A 17,991-nucleotide genomic window follows, 5' to 3' on the forward strand; every position below is an offset into this window, starting at 1 on the left:
TAAGACAATGCCAATAATAAAATAGCTCTTGTGAGAAAATGAGAGTGAAAAACGCAAATATTGTTGTAGCATTGTCATGAAAATAGTTTTGACCTTGTGAGCCAACCCCCTGAAAAATCTGCAGCAAATGAATCTGCTTTTAATGAAATTGGGCCTGTGCCAGAGAGAATGGGAGAGGGTTCTAACACCAACACTAGAGGGTACAGTCCAATGTAGTGCTGAGGTAGGGAAGGGACTCATGTCCTATTGCATCCATGAAACATGTCCTTATGCGTCCTACCTTGCCTTTCTGCCTCGAGGAATAAATTTCAAATTATCACGTTATCCCTTATGACAGTTCCTTATTTCTAGAGGAATCTGCCACTTTGTATTGAAAATCTCCATACACAGTTTCTGTGAATTTTAATATTTGGATTAAAATACTGGTTGAAATAAGGAAGAATAGCATGATTGAAAAATTATCTGTGGTCCATTAAAGAAACACAGATTTTCGTAGTGTGAATTAGCTCATACACAGTTGATAAATGGGAAGAATGTCAGTACAATGCAGATGTCTCACTGGTTCATTTAGGATTTTGCCAGCTTGTTAACATTTTGAAACGATCAGGGATTTCACACAAGTAAAGAGAAAGAATGCTTGTTAGTATGGGGATTATGAAGATTTAAGAAAACTAGAAATACTGCAGAAATGCCTTCCTTTAGTACAAGAAGTGATTTCAAGTCTACCATAATTTCCGTTATAGTTAGCTTTGAAGCTGAGAATTGTTCGCATAGTTCTACTTTGCTTAAAAGATAATTGATGAAGGCTGTCTCTGGTCATATTTTTTATTTTGATGAACCTGGTTTCTTTTGAACCTAAAGTCTTCAAGGACCTGCATGTCCAGGCAAGGAGCATGAGCTCTGGGGTATATGGCTGCAGAAAATGGACTGACTGATTTTTAGGTGCAAATGCTAGTGGGCATTTAGTATATCTTTTTATTAGGATAATTACTGTTCTTGTTAGTGCCCTATTTTTGCTGTGCTGTTCTGTAGAATGTTAGGCTTAACAGAAACAATGTTAAAGCTGTACTTCATGAATCAAGGTTCAAATTTGTAGGTAACAGCTGCATGAGCAGCAATTTTCTTACATCTCTAAATTAGAATACAAAAATAGAGCCAGATAGACTTGATACATTTATGTGGGACAAATCTGTGGGAAGTTTTGTATTATATATCAGTTACTGCATGTGCACGTTTGCTTATCCTGCAAGAATTGTCTGTCTGGTACATTGAAAGGGGTTGTTTCACCTACCTTAGGATTGACTTCATGCCTTTAATTTTTATGACTGCTGTATCTTTGTACAATAATAATATCATAATATTATGAGATAATATAATAAAGTAAGATCATGTGCATTAAGAGTGATAATCTTTTTGATTTCCTTTTCCTCATATCAGTTCACTGCTAATCAACTGCTTGGTCTATGTTTTTAGATTGAGATGCTTTTAAGATTCCATCCACTTTGAGTGCTGACAATGTAACTTAACCAAAACGAAAAGTGGTTCAGAAGGGAAAAGTTATGTGGTAGTCAAAGAATATATGAGAAATTAGAGATTCAAAATATGCTGTGAACATTCATTCATTTAGTGATTATTTACTGAGCATTTACTGTTTTCCAGGCACTTTTCTAGTCACTAGGGATATTGCAATTAACAAAATATACCAACATATCTGCCCTCATGGAGCTTCCATTCTCTTGAGGGGAGTCAGAGAGTTACAGGATAAATAAACACATACATATACACTCTGTGTGAAATAAAATGGCAAAAAGTGCTGTGGAGAAAAATAAAGCAAGGAGGGGAAATGGGAGATTAGGGGCAGAGTGCAGTTTTGAATAAGTTTGTCAGGGAAGGCCTCACTGGAAAGTAAAGACCAGAAGGAGGTGAGGGAAGAGTGTTCCAGCCAGTGGGAGTGCTAGCGCAAAGGCCCTGTGGGTGAGAACATGTCTGACATCTTTTTGAAACAACAGACTGAACAGCGAGTGAGCAGGGAAGGGTAATAGATGAAGACAAAAGGCAAGGCAAATTGTGGAGAGGCTTATAGGGCATTGTTAGGGACTTTCCCTTCTGCTCTGATTGTACTAGGAAGCATTTAGGAGTGACTTAATTTTTTGTCAGGGAGCCATTATTCTCCAAACTGCTTGCCAGGAGCTAGAGCTTTAAATGTAAATGTTCCTAAATGGTTTTTTTTTTTTTGGGGGGGAGGGAATAAAATACATATTTTTATCAGCCTCTTAATGAAGATTGTGTGAAAGTCAGTTGCTATATTGCTAAAAATGTAGTTTTTAGGTTTTCTATATTATAAAATAATGTATCACTTTATTGAAACAGAACTATTTATTCTGCACGTTTTATGTTGCTCAATAATTTTGTAATAGCTTTTTTACTTTGCCTGTTACATTTAATGTGGTCTTTTTTTTTTTTTATTACTATTACTGTGTTGATTGATTGGCATCATGTTGGGCTTTTCATTCAGGGCTGATCATTTTTTTGTACCTGAGCATGTATCTTATGCTTGTTTGTGCTTATGATGATAATTGTACTTTCCAGATATCGTTTCTTAGTTTTGAATATCAAATTTTATAAGTGGTTTCTTGCAGCTAAAATTTTGTTATGTTTTGTTTTTTAATAGCGTCTTCTAAAGTACTAAAGAGTATGTGTGAGAATTTCTACAAGTATTCAAAGCCCAAGAAAATTCGAGTATGTGTTGGAACCTGGAATGTGAATGGTGGGAAGCAGTTTCGCAGCATAGCTTTTAAGAATCAGACACTCACTGACTGGCTGCTTGATGCACCCAAGTTAGCTGGCATCCAGGAGTTTCAAGGTTGGCGTTTTATAATATGGATTTAATTAATGCATATGGTAGAATTAATGCATTCCACAATATGCATTAATTTATAAAAGATACTTGGATTTAAAAAGTTGAAGGCCAACATTTTTATAGATGAAATCTATTAAAATCTTACCGCTGTTTCTTTTTTATTTCTAGACCTTTGTTTTCTTCTTCATGAAAACATAATAGTAAATGGTAAAAAAGAAATTCTTTCTTTAGAATTCTTGGTTCTCAGGAAGTAGGATCCATACATAATAGGTTACTTTGAAGGCATCACACATATAAGAAAAAGTAGTTCTGTTTTTATTCTTTTAAACTGACACAAAGCAAGCTTATTTTGTAATTAAAAATTGAGATTCATTTTTCAAACCATGTATGTCCATCTTTTCAAATCTAGTCCTCTATTTAGTTAAGATAAATACGATTGATCATGAGCACTCTTATAAAACCTGCTGTGATACCAGGTACTTTATAACTTCAACATTTCTGATTTATCCTTGTAAAGACTTGGATGTCACTCAGTTTGGGTACTCTGCCACTGAGCTATTAATAGCTGGAAACAAATTTTAAGCTAAGGGTGTTTTCATGAATTTGAGGCTTTCCTCCTTTTTAAGTCAACTTTAATTCCTTTTTAAAATAGCAACAATTGCTAATATTATAAATGAAGGTGATGTGATGAAGAAATAGTTTGAGATACAACTTTTCCTTTTTTAGTTTTTAATCAGTCACAACTTAAACCATGAGTTCATCCCCCAAATTTTTATTAAAATGCCCCCTTGTTCATTTACGTTGAACCTAACTTGATGCTGTAGTCAGTCAACATAATAATAAAATAATATCTAGCACTGTAGTTCTAAGGACTTCACATATATTTGTTTAATTCTTACAACAGACCTATTATTTGGACACTATTAGTTTTTAAAATTTTAAAGATGCAGAAACGGAGAAACAGAAAGGGAAGTGACTGTCCAATGTCATGCAGTTAGTAGTGGCAAAGACAGGATTTAAACTAAGGCAGTTTGGATCCCTAGTCTGTGTGCTAGACTGTATCATATTTGTGAACTTGGACCTGTTGCTTAGCTGCTCTACAGCCTCAATTTCCTATTTGTAAAATAAACATCATCAGATGTTTATGTAGTAATTGAATGAGATGATGCATGTACAGGCCTTGTGCATAATAGCAGTCAATACGTATTTTTATTTTTTAATTTCTCAGTATTACTTCATAGTACTGTAGATTCTTCCCAGATATTTGTCCTCATTGCTGAAAACTTGGAGCCCCCAGAATACCCCAGGACTGCTTATCTCAAGCAGCTCCTGTTCTTTTTCAGTACCTGAGAGATCTCAGAGAGCTAATATCTGGAACAATGATGTGTCTTAACCTCTGGATCTCTTCTACTAGTTTTCCTGGTTTTCGTCCACCCAGGAAATAGCAAAAAGATCAAGCCTGTGGGTTTTAAATGTGAATGTTAAAAATCTTTCCCAACTTCTCAACCACTTTATTCTTTGTGCTTTTTTCTAAAGAATTACTTTTACTTCTCCAATTTTGGTTCACTTTAGCCTCTGGGTATTGGCTCATTTCTCAGCTGTCCACAATACAAACTTTAGCAAGAATTCTTTCAAAATGATTTCTGAATGCACTTAAGGATCTTCAAGAATAACAATCTTAAAATAGCAAACTTAGGGCACCTGAATAGAAATGTAGTAATTCTGTCCTACTCATGGGTTGTGCCTTTAAATTGAACTTGGTTGAACGTAAAACACAAGAATGGATTTTTGTGGAATCTGGTGTTGATTTTTTGTGTGTTGGGAGAGATTGCCATTTGGCTAAGGCTATATTAAAAAAGTCTTTTTTGGATGTTTAATTGTAGATAAAAGAAGTAAGCCAACTGATATATTTGCAATTGGTTTTGAAGAAATGGTAGAGTTGAATGCTGGAAATATTGTGAATGCAAGGTAAGCCAGCCAGGTAACACAGGGGAAATTTTGCCAGTGAGGAACATGGGGAGCAGATAACTAAGCAGCTGTTACAAAGATGCATTGAGATATAATATGTGTGAAGGTGTCCTTTGAACTGTAAAACAGTGATTCTCAGACTTTTTGGTCTCAGGATCCCTTTACACTCCTTGAATCTCAAAAATCTTTTGTTTATGTAGGCTACCTCTTTCAATATTAATCATATTAGAAGTTAAAACTGAAATGTTAAGAACATTTAATTCACTTAAAAATAACAACCATAAACTCATTAGATGTTAGTATAACATTTTTGGAAAAATAGTTATATTCTCCAAAAAAAATTAGTAAGAAGGGTGGCATTGTTGTGTAGTTTTGTAGATCTCTTTAACGTCTTTAATGTCTGGCTTAAAACAGCTGGATTCTTGTGTCTGCTTCTGAAGTCAGTTGCAACTTGTCGTTTTGGTTGAAGAAGAGTATTAAGAAAATCACATAGATATGTAGTTGGAAAAGGAAGTATTTTAATAGCCTTTTGAGATAATTTCTTTTCTGATATTACACCAAAACTTGACAAGTAGTAGTTTCTCAAAGATGAATTGCAATATGGAATCTAAAACCATATCAATGAAATTTTTGTACTCGATTATTTTAAAATCCTTTAATCTATCTTTTACCCTTGCATGGCTTTGTAACATCATAGATTGTTCATTTGGAAAATATTGGTTCACTAAATTATGGAGATCTTCCAAATTTTGACACATTTCATTATAAAATATCAAAATATCATATATACTACTATCATAACTGATCTTATCAGAAAATTGTTTAATGGTTATAAAAACTATGACTATCACAGTAACCAGTATCTATCACATACCTGCCATAGATGCCTTAGGTGTTGAAGATAAAATAAAACTCCCTTTCTTCATGGACCTTCTATTCTAGTGGGAAGAGACAGACGATAAACAGTAACTTTAGTAAATAAAGTATATGACATGTTAGAAGACAAGAAGTATAATGGAAAATAGGTAGAGAGGGGGATTGGGTATGTGGAAGTGGAGAGATGTTTGCATCAACGAGAAGATGACTTGATGGGTGACTTGAAGGCAGTGAGGAAGCTGTTATTCTCAGGTCAGAATCCAAATAATAGCAGAGCAATTCTGGTATGTAGAGAATCCATGTTTTGAATTTATATTTTGGAGGTGGTGTGGCATAGTGTTAACAAGCTGGATGAATGTATAGATGGATGGGTGTAAGGTCATATTCTGGCTTTACAACTTAGCAGTTGTGTGACCTTGAACAATGAAAGTCCTCTCATCTATAAAATGGAAGTAAGACTTCTCAGGATGGTTGTTAGAATTAAATGGAATAACATGTAAATCTGCCTAACATGCAGTTAATGTTCATTGAGTATTAATTCTCCTTCAGCTACTCATTGAAAATTTATTTTTAATATAAAATTCCTTGAGTAAATAAAGATATTTGGAAAAAACAATTGGGGGTTTCCATTGGAGATTCTTGTGCCCAAGCTTACTACTCTGAAATTTTATTGATACAGAGATAGAATCGAGCATTTATCCTGCCTTTCTTGTATGAATTATATTTCAGAGTCATTAAAAAGTTGATAAAAGTTCTTCGTGGAATTGCTCCAACTTATTATAAATGCCTATGGAATGATGAAATTTCAAATTCAATATTTTACAACCCCTAATGATATAATGGATGTATGCAGTGATCCTAGATAGATGCCAAAACTCTGGTGAGAGGTTAACAGAGAACTTTATAAATAGTGCATCAGGCTGTCACCACCTGAATGCCACTTGAATGGCAGGGGTAATATCACTGATACTATATGCCTCCTGCTGGGATGCAGTGAGAAGTACACAGCATCACCCATGAAGTGTTCTGTTTAAATTTTATTGTGGTATAATATATATAACATAAAATTTTCTGTTTTAACCATTTTAAGAGTACACATCAGTGGCATTAGTTACATTCGTAATGCTATGCAGCTGTCACCATTATCTATTTCCAAACTTTTTCATCACTCCAAACAGAAACTCTGTGCCCATTCAACAATAACCTCTCCACTCCCTGCCCCGGTTCCCCACCCCCCCACCCAGGTAACCTCTAATCCGCTTTCTGTGTCTGAAGAATTTGCCTGTTTAGTTATTTCATATAAGTGAAATCATAAAACATTTTGTCTGGTTTGTTTCACTTAGCCTAATGTTTTCAAGGTTCATCCATGTTGTAGCATGGATCAGATCTTCATTCCTTTTTATGGTAGAATAATTTCCATTGCATGTATATTCCACATTTTGTTTATCTGTTTATCAGTTGGTGGCCACTTGGGTTATTTCCACCTTTTAGCTGTTGTGAATAATGCTGCTGTGGCCGTTGGTGTACACATATCTCTTTGAGTCCCTGTTTTCAATTCCCATGAGAAATTTTTGTTCCCTCCTTTCACGCCCCAGAACTGTCAGTTTACAGGCATCTTGAGAGAGGGACAAGTGAAGACACCATGAGGACACAATCAGCCAAGTCCAGACTAGGAACATTTTATAGTACAAATAGTCCAATTTGTTAAGCAAATAAGTGGCCTTAAAAAAGGGAGAGGATCAAGAGACTATTAAAGATTAAAAGAGATTCAGGAGACATGCAGGCAAATGCAGTGTGTGGGCCTTGTTTGGACCCTGCTTAAGGAAGCCAACTATAAAAAGCCATTTTTGAGATAACTGGTGAAATTTGAATATGAACTGAGTATTAGATGATATTAAGGAATTGTTAATATTAAAGTGCATTAAGAACATTGGGATTATATAAAAATAACATCATATTGTGTTAGAGATGCATGCTGAAGTTGTCTTAGATTTAGATACACCAGGTCTATTAAAAAAGTAAGGAGGGATGAAAGAAAAAAGATTGACAAAATGTTGGTAATTGTTGAAGCTGGATGATAGATAGTAGTTTATTTTACAATTATCTATTTCTGTGTATGTGTTTAAAATTTTCTATAATAAGTTTTTTAAAAAAAGTCATAATTCAGAGAAATAGGAGGCGGGGGTAAATTTATCTGGAAATACGTACTTATCTATTATCCTATTAAATATCTAACTTTGAAGTACACAAGCTTGAGATCACTCATATGGAAAGTAGTCATTTAATGAATAAGCTCGTCTTCTCCTTGTGAAGTAGAAATAGATTAGATTTTGAAGTCTGGTATTCTTTTTAGCTAAGTTTTGGGTTTTCCTTTTTAAAGGAAACAACAAAAATGCCAACATAAAGATTTCACCGTTGGTGTTGTTTCTCTATCAGTAGTCGTACGAAATTTGGGCAAATAAAGATATAGTCGACAATTGTCTTATGAAATAAGCTTTTGTCAGTATCTTTTTAAAGATCCTCTTGTTAATATTTTATGGTAGCACAACTAATCAGAAGCTCTGGGCTGTGGAACTTCAGAAGACTATCTCCAGAGACAACAAGTATGTGCTGCTGGCTTCTGAACAGTTGGTGGGCGTCTGCCTCTTTGTTTTTATCAGACCCCAGCATGCTCCCTTTATCAGGTCAGTGAACAGAGCACTCTCCTCAGGCCACCTCCTACCATTGCATAACAAGAAAAATGTTTTGAGTGTTTGTTGCTTCAGAGAAAAACGTATTCATAGTTTTTGTTTTAAAATGTGTTTTTTTAAATTAAATTTGGTTTTATTGAGATATGTTCACATACCATACAATCATCCACGGTGTGCAATCAACTGTTCACAGTACCATCATATAGTTATGCATTCATCAACCCAATCTATTTTTGAACATTTTCCTTACAGCAGAAAGAATCAGAATAAGAATAAAAAATAAAAGTAAAAAAGAACACCCAAATCATCCCCCCCATCCCACCCAATCTTTCTTTAGTTTTTTTCCCCATTTTTCTACTCATCCATCCATACATTGGATAAAGGGAGTATGATCACAATCACACTGTCACCCCTTGTAAGCTACACTGTTATGCAGTCATCTTCAAGAGTCAGGGCTACTGAGTTGGAGTTTGATAGTTTCAGGTATTTACTTCTAGCTATTCTAATACATTAAAACCTAAAATGTGTTATCTATAAAGTGCATAAGAATGTCCACCAGAGTGACCTCTCGATTCTGTTTGAAATTTCGCATCCCCCTTTTGGTCAAGAAGATGTTTTCAATCCCACGATGCTGGGTCTAGATTCATCCCTGGCAGTCATATCCCACGTTGCCAGGGAGATTTACACCCCTGGGAGTCAGGTCCCATGTAGAGGGGAGGGCAGTGAGTTCACCTGCCGAGGTGGCTTAGCTAGAGAGAGAGAGCCACATCTGAGCAACAAAGAGGCACTCGGGGAGACTCTTAGGCACAATTATAAGCAGGTTTAGCCTCTCCTTTGCAGTAGTGAGTTTCTTATGGGCAAGTCCCAAGATAGAGGGCTTGGCATACCAAGCCGTCAGTCCTCAATGTTTGTGAGAACATCAGTAAAATTCCAGGTGAGGAAGTCCAGCACTTCCACATTTTGCCCCAGCTCCTCAGGGGGCCCTGCATCTATATTTTTATTCTCTGCCCAAATTATTTTGGGATGTGTTGCTATTTCACTCTAACCTATACAGCCTACCATATCTCACTTCTTATTCAAAGTTCCATGTAATTGTGGTGTTTCAAGAAACTGACTGTAGAAGTTATATTGTTTAGAAAATATAGATCCTGCACCAAATAAACATCTCTTCCCTTGGTCTCACATGGAAGTTGAAGTTTTTAACATATAGTCAGTTTCAACCTTTACCCTTTGGCCCTGTTTGCCATAGTCTTAACCAGATCTGCATCATTCATATCTCTAATTGAAGTCTGGGCTCTTTTTCAGCTTTTTTTTTTTAACAGTTGCTGTGTGCGTTAATACTGACAGTCATATCTGCCAAGCTCTAGCTCTGAGTTTCAGGTGTCACACAGATACCCAATGTTCCAGAGACTAATCAGGTTATATACAAAGGGATCAGCATCTCAGAGTTTGGAGATAGCCATTACAATTCAGGAATAGATTTGAGTGCTGTAAGAGCTTACAATCTAGGGACCACTACAATAATCGTATCCCTGTTAGGCTGTGCTCTAAGATTCAGTTCTGAGTTTACACATTATAGTTAGTCCATATTGGTGAGGCATTATAGTGTTTGCCATTGTTTTTGGCGTACTTCACTCAAATGCTGCCTACAGGATCCTTTCACCTCATTGTGTGTCTCACAGCTTCACTCCTCATAGTTGCTCAAAATTCCGTTGCATGCATACACCACAGTTCACCATTCTGTTCCTCAGTCAGTGTACCCTTAGGCCACCTCCACCCATTGCAAATCATGAATACTGCCTCCATAAACACCAGTGTGCAAATGTCCATTCATGTCTCTGCTCTCAGATCTTCCAAGTACATACACCATAATGAGGTTGCAGCACCTTATGGCCCCCACATGCTTAGCTTCTTGTGGAATCACCACAGTGACCTTCAGAAAGACTACACCATTCTGCCCCCTCATCAACAGTAAATAGGTACATCCCTCTCTTCATGTTTTCTCCAGCACTTTTACACCTATTTATATTTTTTCCTACAATTTTATAGAGATATATGCACATACCATACAATTATCCACAGTGTACAGTCAGTTCATGGTATCATCATATAGTTGCATATTTATCACCACAGTCAGCACTTGAACATATTGATTACTAGGAAAAAGTTGTGGGTTTTTTTAAATGAATAATAAAAAATAATTAAAAGAAAAATAAAATGTTATGCAATACAATATAATACTAAGGACAGAAAACAACATCACTACCACAAATACCATATCCTTCCCTTTTATCCCCCTCTCATACACATTTAGCCTTTGTTACATTTAATGGAAGTATATTACAATGTTACTATTGATCATAGACTCCAGTTTGCTTTGATTATGTTTTTTCCCAAATACCACATTTTCAACACTCTGCATGGTTGGCATTCATTTGTTCTCCCACATGTAAAAACATTTTTACATTTGTACACCTAGTAACAGTCATTGTCCACTCCAGTTATTGCCAAATTATACAGTCCCAGTCTTTATCATCTATCTTTACCTCTGGTGTCATACATTCCTCTTTCCCACTTCTTTCAGCTTTACTCACAGACATCTTTATTCAGTGTACTTACAATATTGTGCTACCATCACACAGTAAATTATGCTATTTCTGGACCTATACAATCAATCCTGCTGAACATTCTATAGTCCTTCAACAGCAAATGCCCGATCTCTACCCTCATGCTATCTCCTGGTAGCATGTGTTATCAGTTATCAGAGTTTGTTAATTAGTGTTAGTTCATATTACTGAGACCATACAGTATTTGTCCTTTTGTTTCTGGCTAACTTCACTACTCAACGTAATGTCCTCAAGGTTCATCCATGTTTTTATATGTTCCATTTCTTTGTTCTGTCTTACAGCTGCATAATACTCCATCATGTGTATGTATCACAGTTTGTTTATCTACTCATCCATTGATGGACATTTGCTTTCCATCTCTTGGCAATCGTGAATAATGCCACAGTAAACATCAGTTTACAAGTGTCCGTTTGTGTCTTAACTTTCAGTTCCTTTGAGTATATACTTAGCAATGGAATAGCTGGGTCATATGGCAAATCTATACTTAGCTTCCGGAGGAACCTCCACAGTGTCTTCCAGAGTGGTTGCTCCATTCTGCATTCCCACCAACAATGAATAAGTGTGCCTCTTTCTCCACCTCCTCTCCAGCACTTGTAATTTTCTGTTTTTTTGTGTAGTGGCCATTCTGATAGGTGTGAGATGATATCTCATTGTGGTTTTGATTTGCATTTCCCTAATAGCCAGTGAAGTTGAGCATTTTTTCAAATGTTTTTGAGCCATTTGTATTTGTTCAGAAAAGTGCCTGTCCATGTCTTTTGCCCATTTTTAAATTGGGTTGTTGATCTTTCTGTTGTTGAGTTGTAGGATCGCTGTATATATTGGGATATTAAACCCTTACCTAATATGTGGTTTCCAAATATTGTCTCCCATTGTGTAGGCTGCCTTTTTACATTTCTAACAAAGTTCTTTGATGTACAAAAGTGTTTGATTTTGAGGAGATCCCATTTGTCTGTTTGTTCTTTGGCTGCTTGCGCTTTGGGTTTAAGGTCTCGGAAACCACCTCCTATCACAAGATCTTTAAGAAATTGCCCTACATTTTCTTCTAAGAGTCTTATGGTCTTAGCACTAATGTTTAGGTCTTTGATCCATTTCAAGTTAATTTTTTTATAAGGTGTGAGATAGGGGTTCTCTTCATTCTTTTGGAAATGGATATCCAGTTCTCCAAACACCATTTATTAAAGAGGCTGCTCTGTCCCAGTTGTTTTGGCTTGACTGCCGTATCAAAGATCAGTTGACCATAGATGCAAGAGTCTATTTCTGAACACTCAATTCAATTCCATTGGTTGGTATATCTATCCTTATGCCAGTACCGTGCTTTTGAGCACTGTAGCTTTGCAATATGCTTCAAAGTCAGGTAGTGTGAGACCTCCCACTTCGTTCCTCTTTCTCAAGATATTTTTGGCTATTCGGGGCACCTTGCCCTTCCAAATAGATTTGGTTATTGGTTTTTCTATTCTGCAAAGTAAGGTGTTGGGATTTTAATTGGTATTGCATTGAATCTATAAATCGTTTAGGTAGAGTTGACATCTTAATTGTATTTAGTCTTCCAATCCTTGAACACAGTATGTTCTTCCATTTTTTTTTAGCAGTTTCTTGTAGTTTTCTTTGTATAGGTCTTTTGTGGTCTTTGTTAGGTTTATTCCTAAATACTTGTTTCTTTTGGTTGCTATTGTAGATGGATTTTTTTTTTTTATTTCTTCCTCTTGTTGCACATTACTTTTGTATAAGAATATTACATATTTTTGCATGTTGATCTTGTATCCTACCACTTTGCTGTATTCATTGCTTTGCTTTGCTGTAGATTTTTTGGATTTTGTACATATAAAATCGTCATCTGCAAAGAGTTAAAGTTTTACTTCTTCCTATCCAATTTGGGTGCCTGTTATTTCTTTTTCTTGCCTAATTGCTCTAGCTAGAACTTCCAGCACAATGTTGAATAACAATGGTGACAGTGGGCATCCCTGTCTTGTTCCTGATCTTAGAGGGAAGGCTTTCAGTCTCCCCTTGTTGAGTACAATGTTAGCTGTGGGTTTTTCATATACTGCCTTTATCATATTGAGAAAGTTACCTTCTATTCCTATCCTTTGAAGTGTTTTCATCAAGATAGGATATTGAATTTTGTCAGATGCCTTTTCTGCATTGATCAAGATGATCATGGGGTTCTTCTGCTTTGATTTATTGATGTGGTGTATTACATTAATTCATTCTCTTGTGTTGAACTAGCCTTGCATACCTGGAATAAACCCCACTCGGTCTTGGTGTATAATTCTTTTAATGTGCTGCTGGATTTGATTTGTGAGTATTTGGTTGAGGATTTTTGCATCTATATTCATTAAAGAGATTTGTCTATAATTTTCTTTTTTTGTAGTATCTTTGTCTGATTTTGGTATTAGGGTGATGTTAGCTTCATAAAATGAGTTGGGTAACTTTACCTCCTCTTCAATTTTTTTGAAGAGTTTGAGCAGGATTGGTATTAATTCTTTTTTGAGTGCTTGGTAGAGTTCACATGTGAAGCCATACGGTCCTGGGGAAGCCATATGGTCCTGGGCTTTTCTTTTTTGGGAGCTTTTTGATGACTTACTCAATCTCTTTACTTATGATTAGTTTGTTGAGGTCATCTATTTCTTCTCAGGTCAGTGTTGGTTGTTCATGCTTCTCTAGGAAGTTGTCCATTTCATGTAAGTTGTCTAGTTTATTAGCATATAGTTGCTCATAGTATCTTATTATCTCCTTAATTTCTGCAGGGTCAGTAGTTATGTTTCCTTTCCCGTTTCTGATTGCATTTATTTGCATCTGCTGTCTTTTTTTGTTTGTTGGTTGGTTGGTTGGTTTGTTAGCCTACCTAGGGCTCCATCAATTTTGTTGGTTTTCTCAAAGAACCAGCTTCTGGTTTTGTTGATTTTCTCTGTTGTTTTCCTGTTCTCAGTTTCATTTATTTCTGCTCTAATCTTTGTTATTTCTTTCCTTCTGTTTACTTTGGGATTAGTTTGCTGTTCTTTCTTTAGTTCTTCCAGGTGGACAGTTAATTCCTCAATTTTTGCTCTCTCTTCTCTTTTAATATAGGCATTTAGGGCAATAAATTTCCCTCTCAGCACTGCCTTTGCTGCATCCCATAAGTTTTACTATGTTGTGTTTTCATTGTCATTTGCCTTGAGGTATTTACTAATTTCTGTTGTAATTTCTTTCTTTACCCACTGGTTTTCTAAGAGTGTATTGTTTAGTCTCCATGTATTCATGAATTTTACAATCTTCTGCCTGTTATTTATTCCCAACTTCATTCATTATGATCCGAGAAAGTGTTTTTTATAATACCAATATTTTAAAATTCGTGGAGGCTTGCTTTGTGACCCAACATGTGGTCTGTCCTAGAGAATGTTCCATGAGCACTTGAGGAAAACATGTATCCTGCTGTTGTGGGGTGTAGTGTTCTATAAATGTCTGTCAAGTCTAGTTCATTTATTCTACAATTCAACATCTCCGTTTCCTTATTGGTCCTCTGTCTAGATGTTCTATCCATTGATGACAGCAGTGTATTGAAGTCTCCAACTATTATTGTAGAGTTATCTACTTCTCCTTTCAGTGTTCTCAGTGTTTGCCTTATGAATTTTGGGGCACTCTGGCTTGGTGCATAAATATTTATGATTTTTATGTTTTCTTGATGAATTGGCCCTTTTATTTATATATAGTGTCCTTCTTTGTCTCTTTTGTTTTACTTTTGAAGTCTAATTTGTTGGATATTAATATAGGTATTCCCACTTTTTTTCTGGTTGCTGTTTGTATGAAATATCTTTTTCCAGCCTTTCACTTTCAGCCCATTTTTGTCTTTGTGTCTAAAGTGAGTTTCTTGTAGACAGTATATAGATGGGTCCTGTTTTTTAATCCATTCTTCCAGTCTGTGTCTTTTTATTGGGGAGTTTAACCCATTAACATTTAGTGTTATTACTGTAAGGGCAGTACTTTCTTCTACCATTTTGTCTTTTGGATTTTATATATCATGTCTTGTTTTTTCCTCTCTCTCTTTTTGCCTTTCCTGATAATCTTCGTTTCTACACTCTTCTCCAAACCTCTCTCTCCTGTCTTTTCCTATCAGTCTGTAGCACTCTCTTTAGTATTTCTTGTGGCGCTGGTCTTTTATTTACAAACTCTCTCAGGGTCTGTTTGTCTGAAAATATTTTAATCTCCACCTCATTTTTGAAGGATAGTTTTGCTGGATATAGAATTCTTGGTTGGCAGTTTTTCTCTTTCAGTATCTTAAATATATCATATCACTGTCTTCTCACCTCCATGGTTTCTGCAGAGAAATCTGTACATAGCTTTATCGAGCTTCCCTTATATGTGATGGATTGCTTTTCTCTTGCCTTTCAGAATTCTGTCTTTGTTTTTGACATTGGACAGTCTGATCAGTAAGTGTCTTGGAGTAGGTCTCTTTGCATTGATTCTGTTTGGGGTGCGCTGTACTTCTTGAATCTGTAATTTTGTGTCTTTCATAAGAGTTGGGAAATTTTCAGTGATTGTTTCTTCTATTATTCTTTCTGCCCCCTTTCCCCTCTTTTCTCCCTCTGGGACACCCATAACGCATATATTTGTGCACTTCATGTTGTCACCCAGCTCCCTAAGACCCTGCTCATATTTTTCCATTCTTTTCACCATCTGTTCTTTTGTGTGTATGAATTCAAATGTCTGGTCTTCCAATTCACTGATCCTTTCTTCTGCCTGTTCAGATCTACTGTTGTATCCCTCCATTGCCTTTTTCATCTCCTCCATTATGCCCTTCATTCCCATAAGTTCTGCCATTTGTTTTCTCAAGTTTATGACGACTTCTTTATGATCATCCAGTGTCTTCCTTATATCCATCATCTCTTTTGCTACATCTCTCAGTTCATTGACTTGATTTTTTAATTGATTTAGGAGATTTGTTTGAACATCTTTAATTAGTTCTTCCTTCACTTCATTTAATTGATTTAGCATTAGTTGCCTCAACTCCTGTATCTCAGTTGAACTGTTAGTTTGTTCCTTTGGCTGGTCCATATTTTCGTGTTTGCTAGTATGGCTTGTTATTTTGAGCTGTCTAGGCAGCTGACTTTCTTGATTAGTTTATTATGGAGCGTGTTTTCACTTTTCTACCTAGGGTTTTCTTGTTGGTTGACTTTGTTCTCTAACCTTTGGTGTTTAGTTCAGCTTATTCTAGGCCTCTAACTTAGGTTCTGTTTAGTTGATCAGAGTTTTTCACCTCTTGTTTTTCTGTTTCTTTCCCTGCCTCTATGTAGCCTTTTTGTGTGAGGGTCTCTTCAGATATGGTCAACCCCAGTCAGGTTTTCCCAGTCCAGAGAGGCCCAGGTCTCAGGAGGAGGATATGGATTTTCCTTAAAAATGAGACCCTCCTGTGAGGCCTTTAGACTCTGTGCTTTTCTTATGCTGTCCAACAGGTGGTGCTTGCCAGCCTGCACCTTCCTCACCAGTGTGAGGAGGTATGGAGCCTTTAGTTCTCCTGGTGACCCTGACCCTGTCGGGAGCGTGGCTGACACACTGGTTTCTGAATTTCAGCCCCTGGGGTCTGAGTTCCCCAGAGGAGGGCTGCCACTGGAGCTGGGTCACGCCCTCCTTTTCTTGGGAAGTTTGGTCTTTAGCAAATTTTGTCCACCACTAGACTTATTGCTTTGTCTCTCAGAGCTGTCTTAGCTCTGCTTTTGCCTGGGCCCAAATTGCAAGTCTTTGAGGCTTTCTGTAATGGGCCTCTTAGAATAGTTATTTACAAAAAAAAGAGAAAAAGATTAAAAATAATAATAATAATAATAATAACGAAAAAGAATGGCCCAGTATAGACTACTTACAGTCCTTGCAGTTCTGATGGGCTATTGACATGCAAAAAGGGAAGGAGTTGAGTGCCATTAAGAAACAATCAAGAAACTAGAAAAACCAGCTTTTCAAAGAAGGGCCCTGTCTCCTTGGGTTTGCATATGTGCCTGATTCTGTTTGAGCATGGTCCTTCTCAGTATTATGTTTATCCCTAACTCCAAAAGTCTCTGTTTTTATTTTTTTTTAATTAATTTATTTTTCTGTGTGTGCTGTTTTTGCTAGCCCTGTCTCCTCTCCACCGGGCTGACTGCTCCCAGATTCTCCAGTGTCTGGTCTCAGTTTATCTATGGTTTGAGTTTTTGTTCAGCAATCTGAGTTTGTTAATCAGTGCTGCAACTGCAGTTCTCCCTCCTGGTTCCCTGCACTGATGGCCCCTCCTCTCTCAGGATTGTGGCTGGCAGGGAGGGGCGCAGGCCCCCTGGCCGTGAGAACTTATAGATTTCGCTGATCTCAGCTGCTCCACACGTTTGTGAATGTTGTATGAAGCATGTCCAAACTCAAATTCCTCTGCGGTGTCTGGTCCACGCAGTTTCTAGCTATCTGCCAAATGCCCCAGAGGAGTAACTAAAACCCACACCTCACCACTCCGCCATCTTGCCCCCAAACTAAAATGTATTTTTGATTAAAGAGTCATTAAAAGCTTCCCTGTACTGTTGCACCCAAAGCATTGCACTCGAAGCACCATAGGATGTGTAGTTATGTGATCTATATTCCTGATTTCTTATGGACACAAAGAACCATTTAAATTTTGATCAAATCTTTGATTTAGAATTATTTGTGTTAAAGGGATGTTGCAGTTGATACTGTGAAGACTGGAATGGGAGGTGCAACTGGAAACAAGGGGGCAGTTGCAATACGAATGCTATTCCACACAACAAGCCTTTGCTTTGTCTGCAGCCACTTTGCTGCAGGGCAATCACAAGTCAAAGAAAGAAATGAAGATTTTGTAGAAATAGCTCGAAAATTGAGTTTTCCTATGGTGAGTAAGATCTTGCTGCTTGTTCTTGAAGATAAATCTTTGAAGCTTCTGTTAATTTACCTCAAATTCCATGTCAGTGTTTTTGAAAATTTGAGATAGATCCTGGAAACATCAGTAGACTCACCTAAACAGATA

The 17,991-nt window shown here is 36.6% G+C and overlaps 1 protein-coding gene across 1 annotated transcript in view; it reads left to right on the top strand.

The window, feature by feature from the left end:
- The window catches only part of SYNJ1 (synaptojanin 1), a 121,440-nt gene that overhangs the window by 76,140 nt on the left and 27,309 nt on the right, over positions 1-17,991 (top strand). Inside the window, 4 exon segments of the mRNA XM_037832529.1 lie at positions 2,672-2,863; positions 4,744-4,828; positions 8,248-8,388; positions 17,664-17,856. Coding sequence (XP_037688457.1) covers positions 2,672-2,863; positions 4,744-4,828; positions 8,248-8,388; positions 17,664-17,856 — 611 coding nt within the window.

The sequence above is a fragment of the Choloepus didactylus genome, chromosome 1 (assembly GCF_015220235.1).
Source record: "Choloepus didactylus isolate mChoDid1 chromosome 1, mChoDid1.pri, whole genome shotgun sequence".
Taxonomy (NCBI): Eukaryota; Metazoa; Chordata; class Mammalia; order Pilosa; family Megalonychidae; genus Choloepus; species Choloepus didactylus.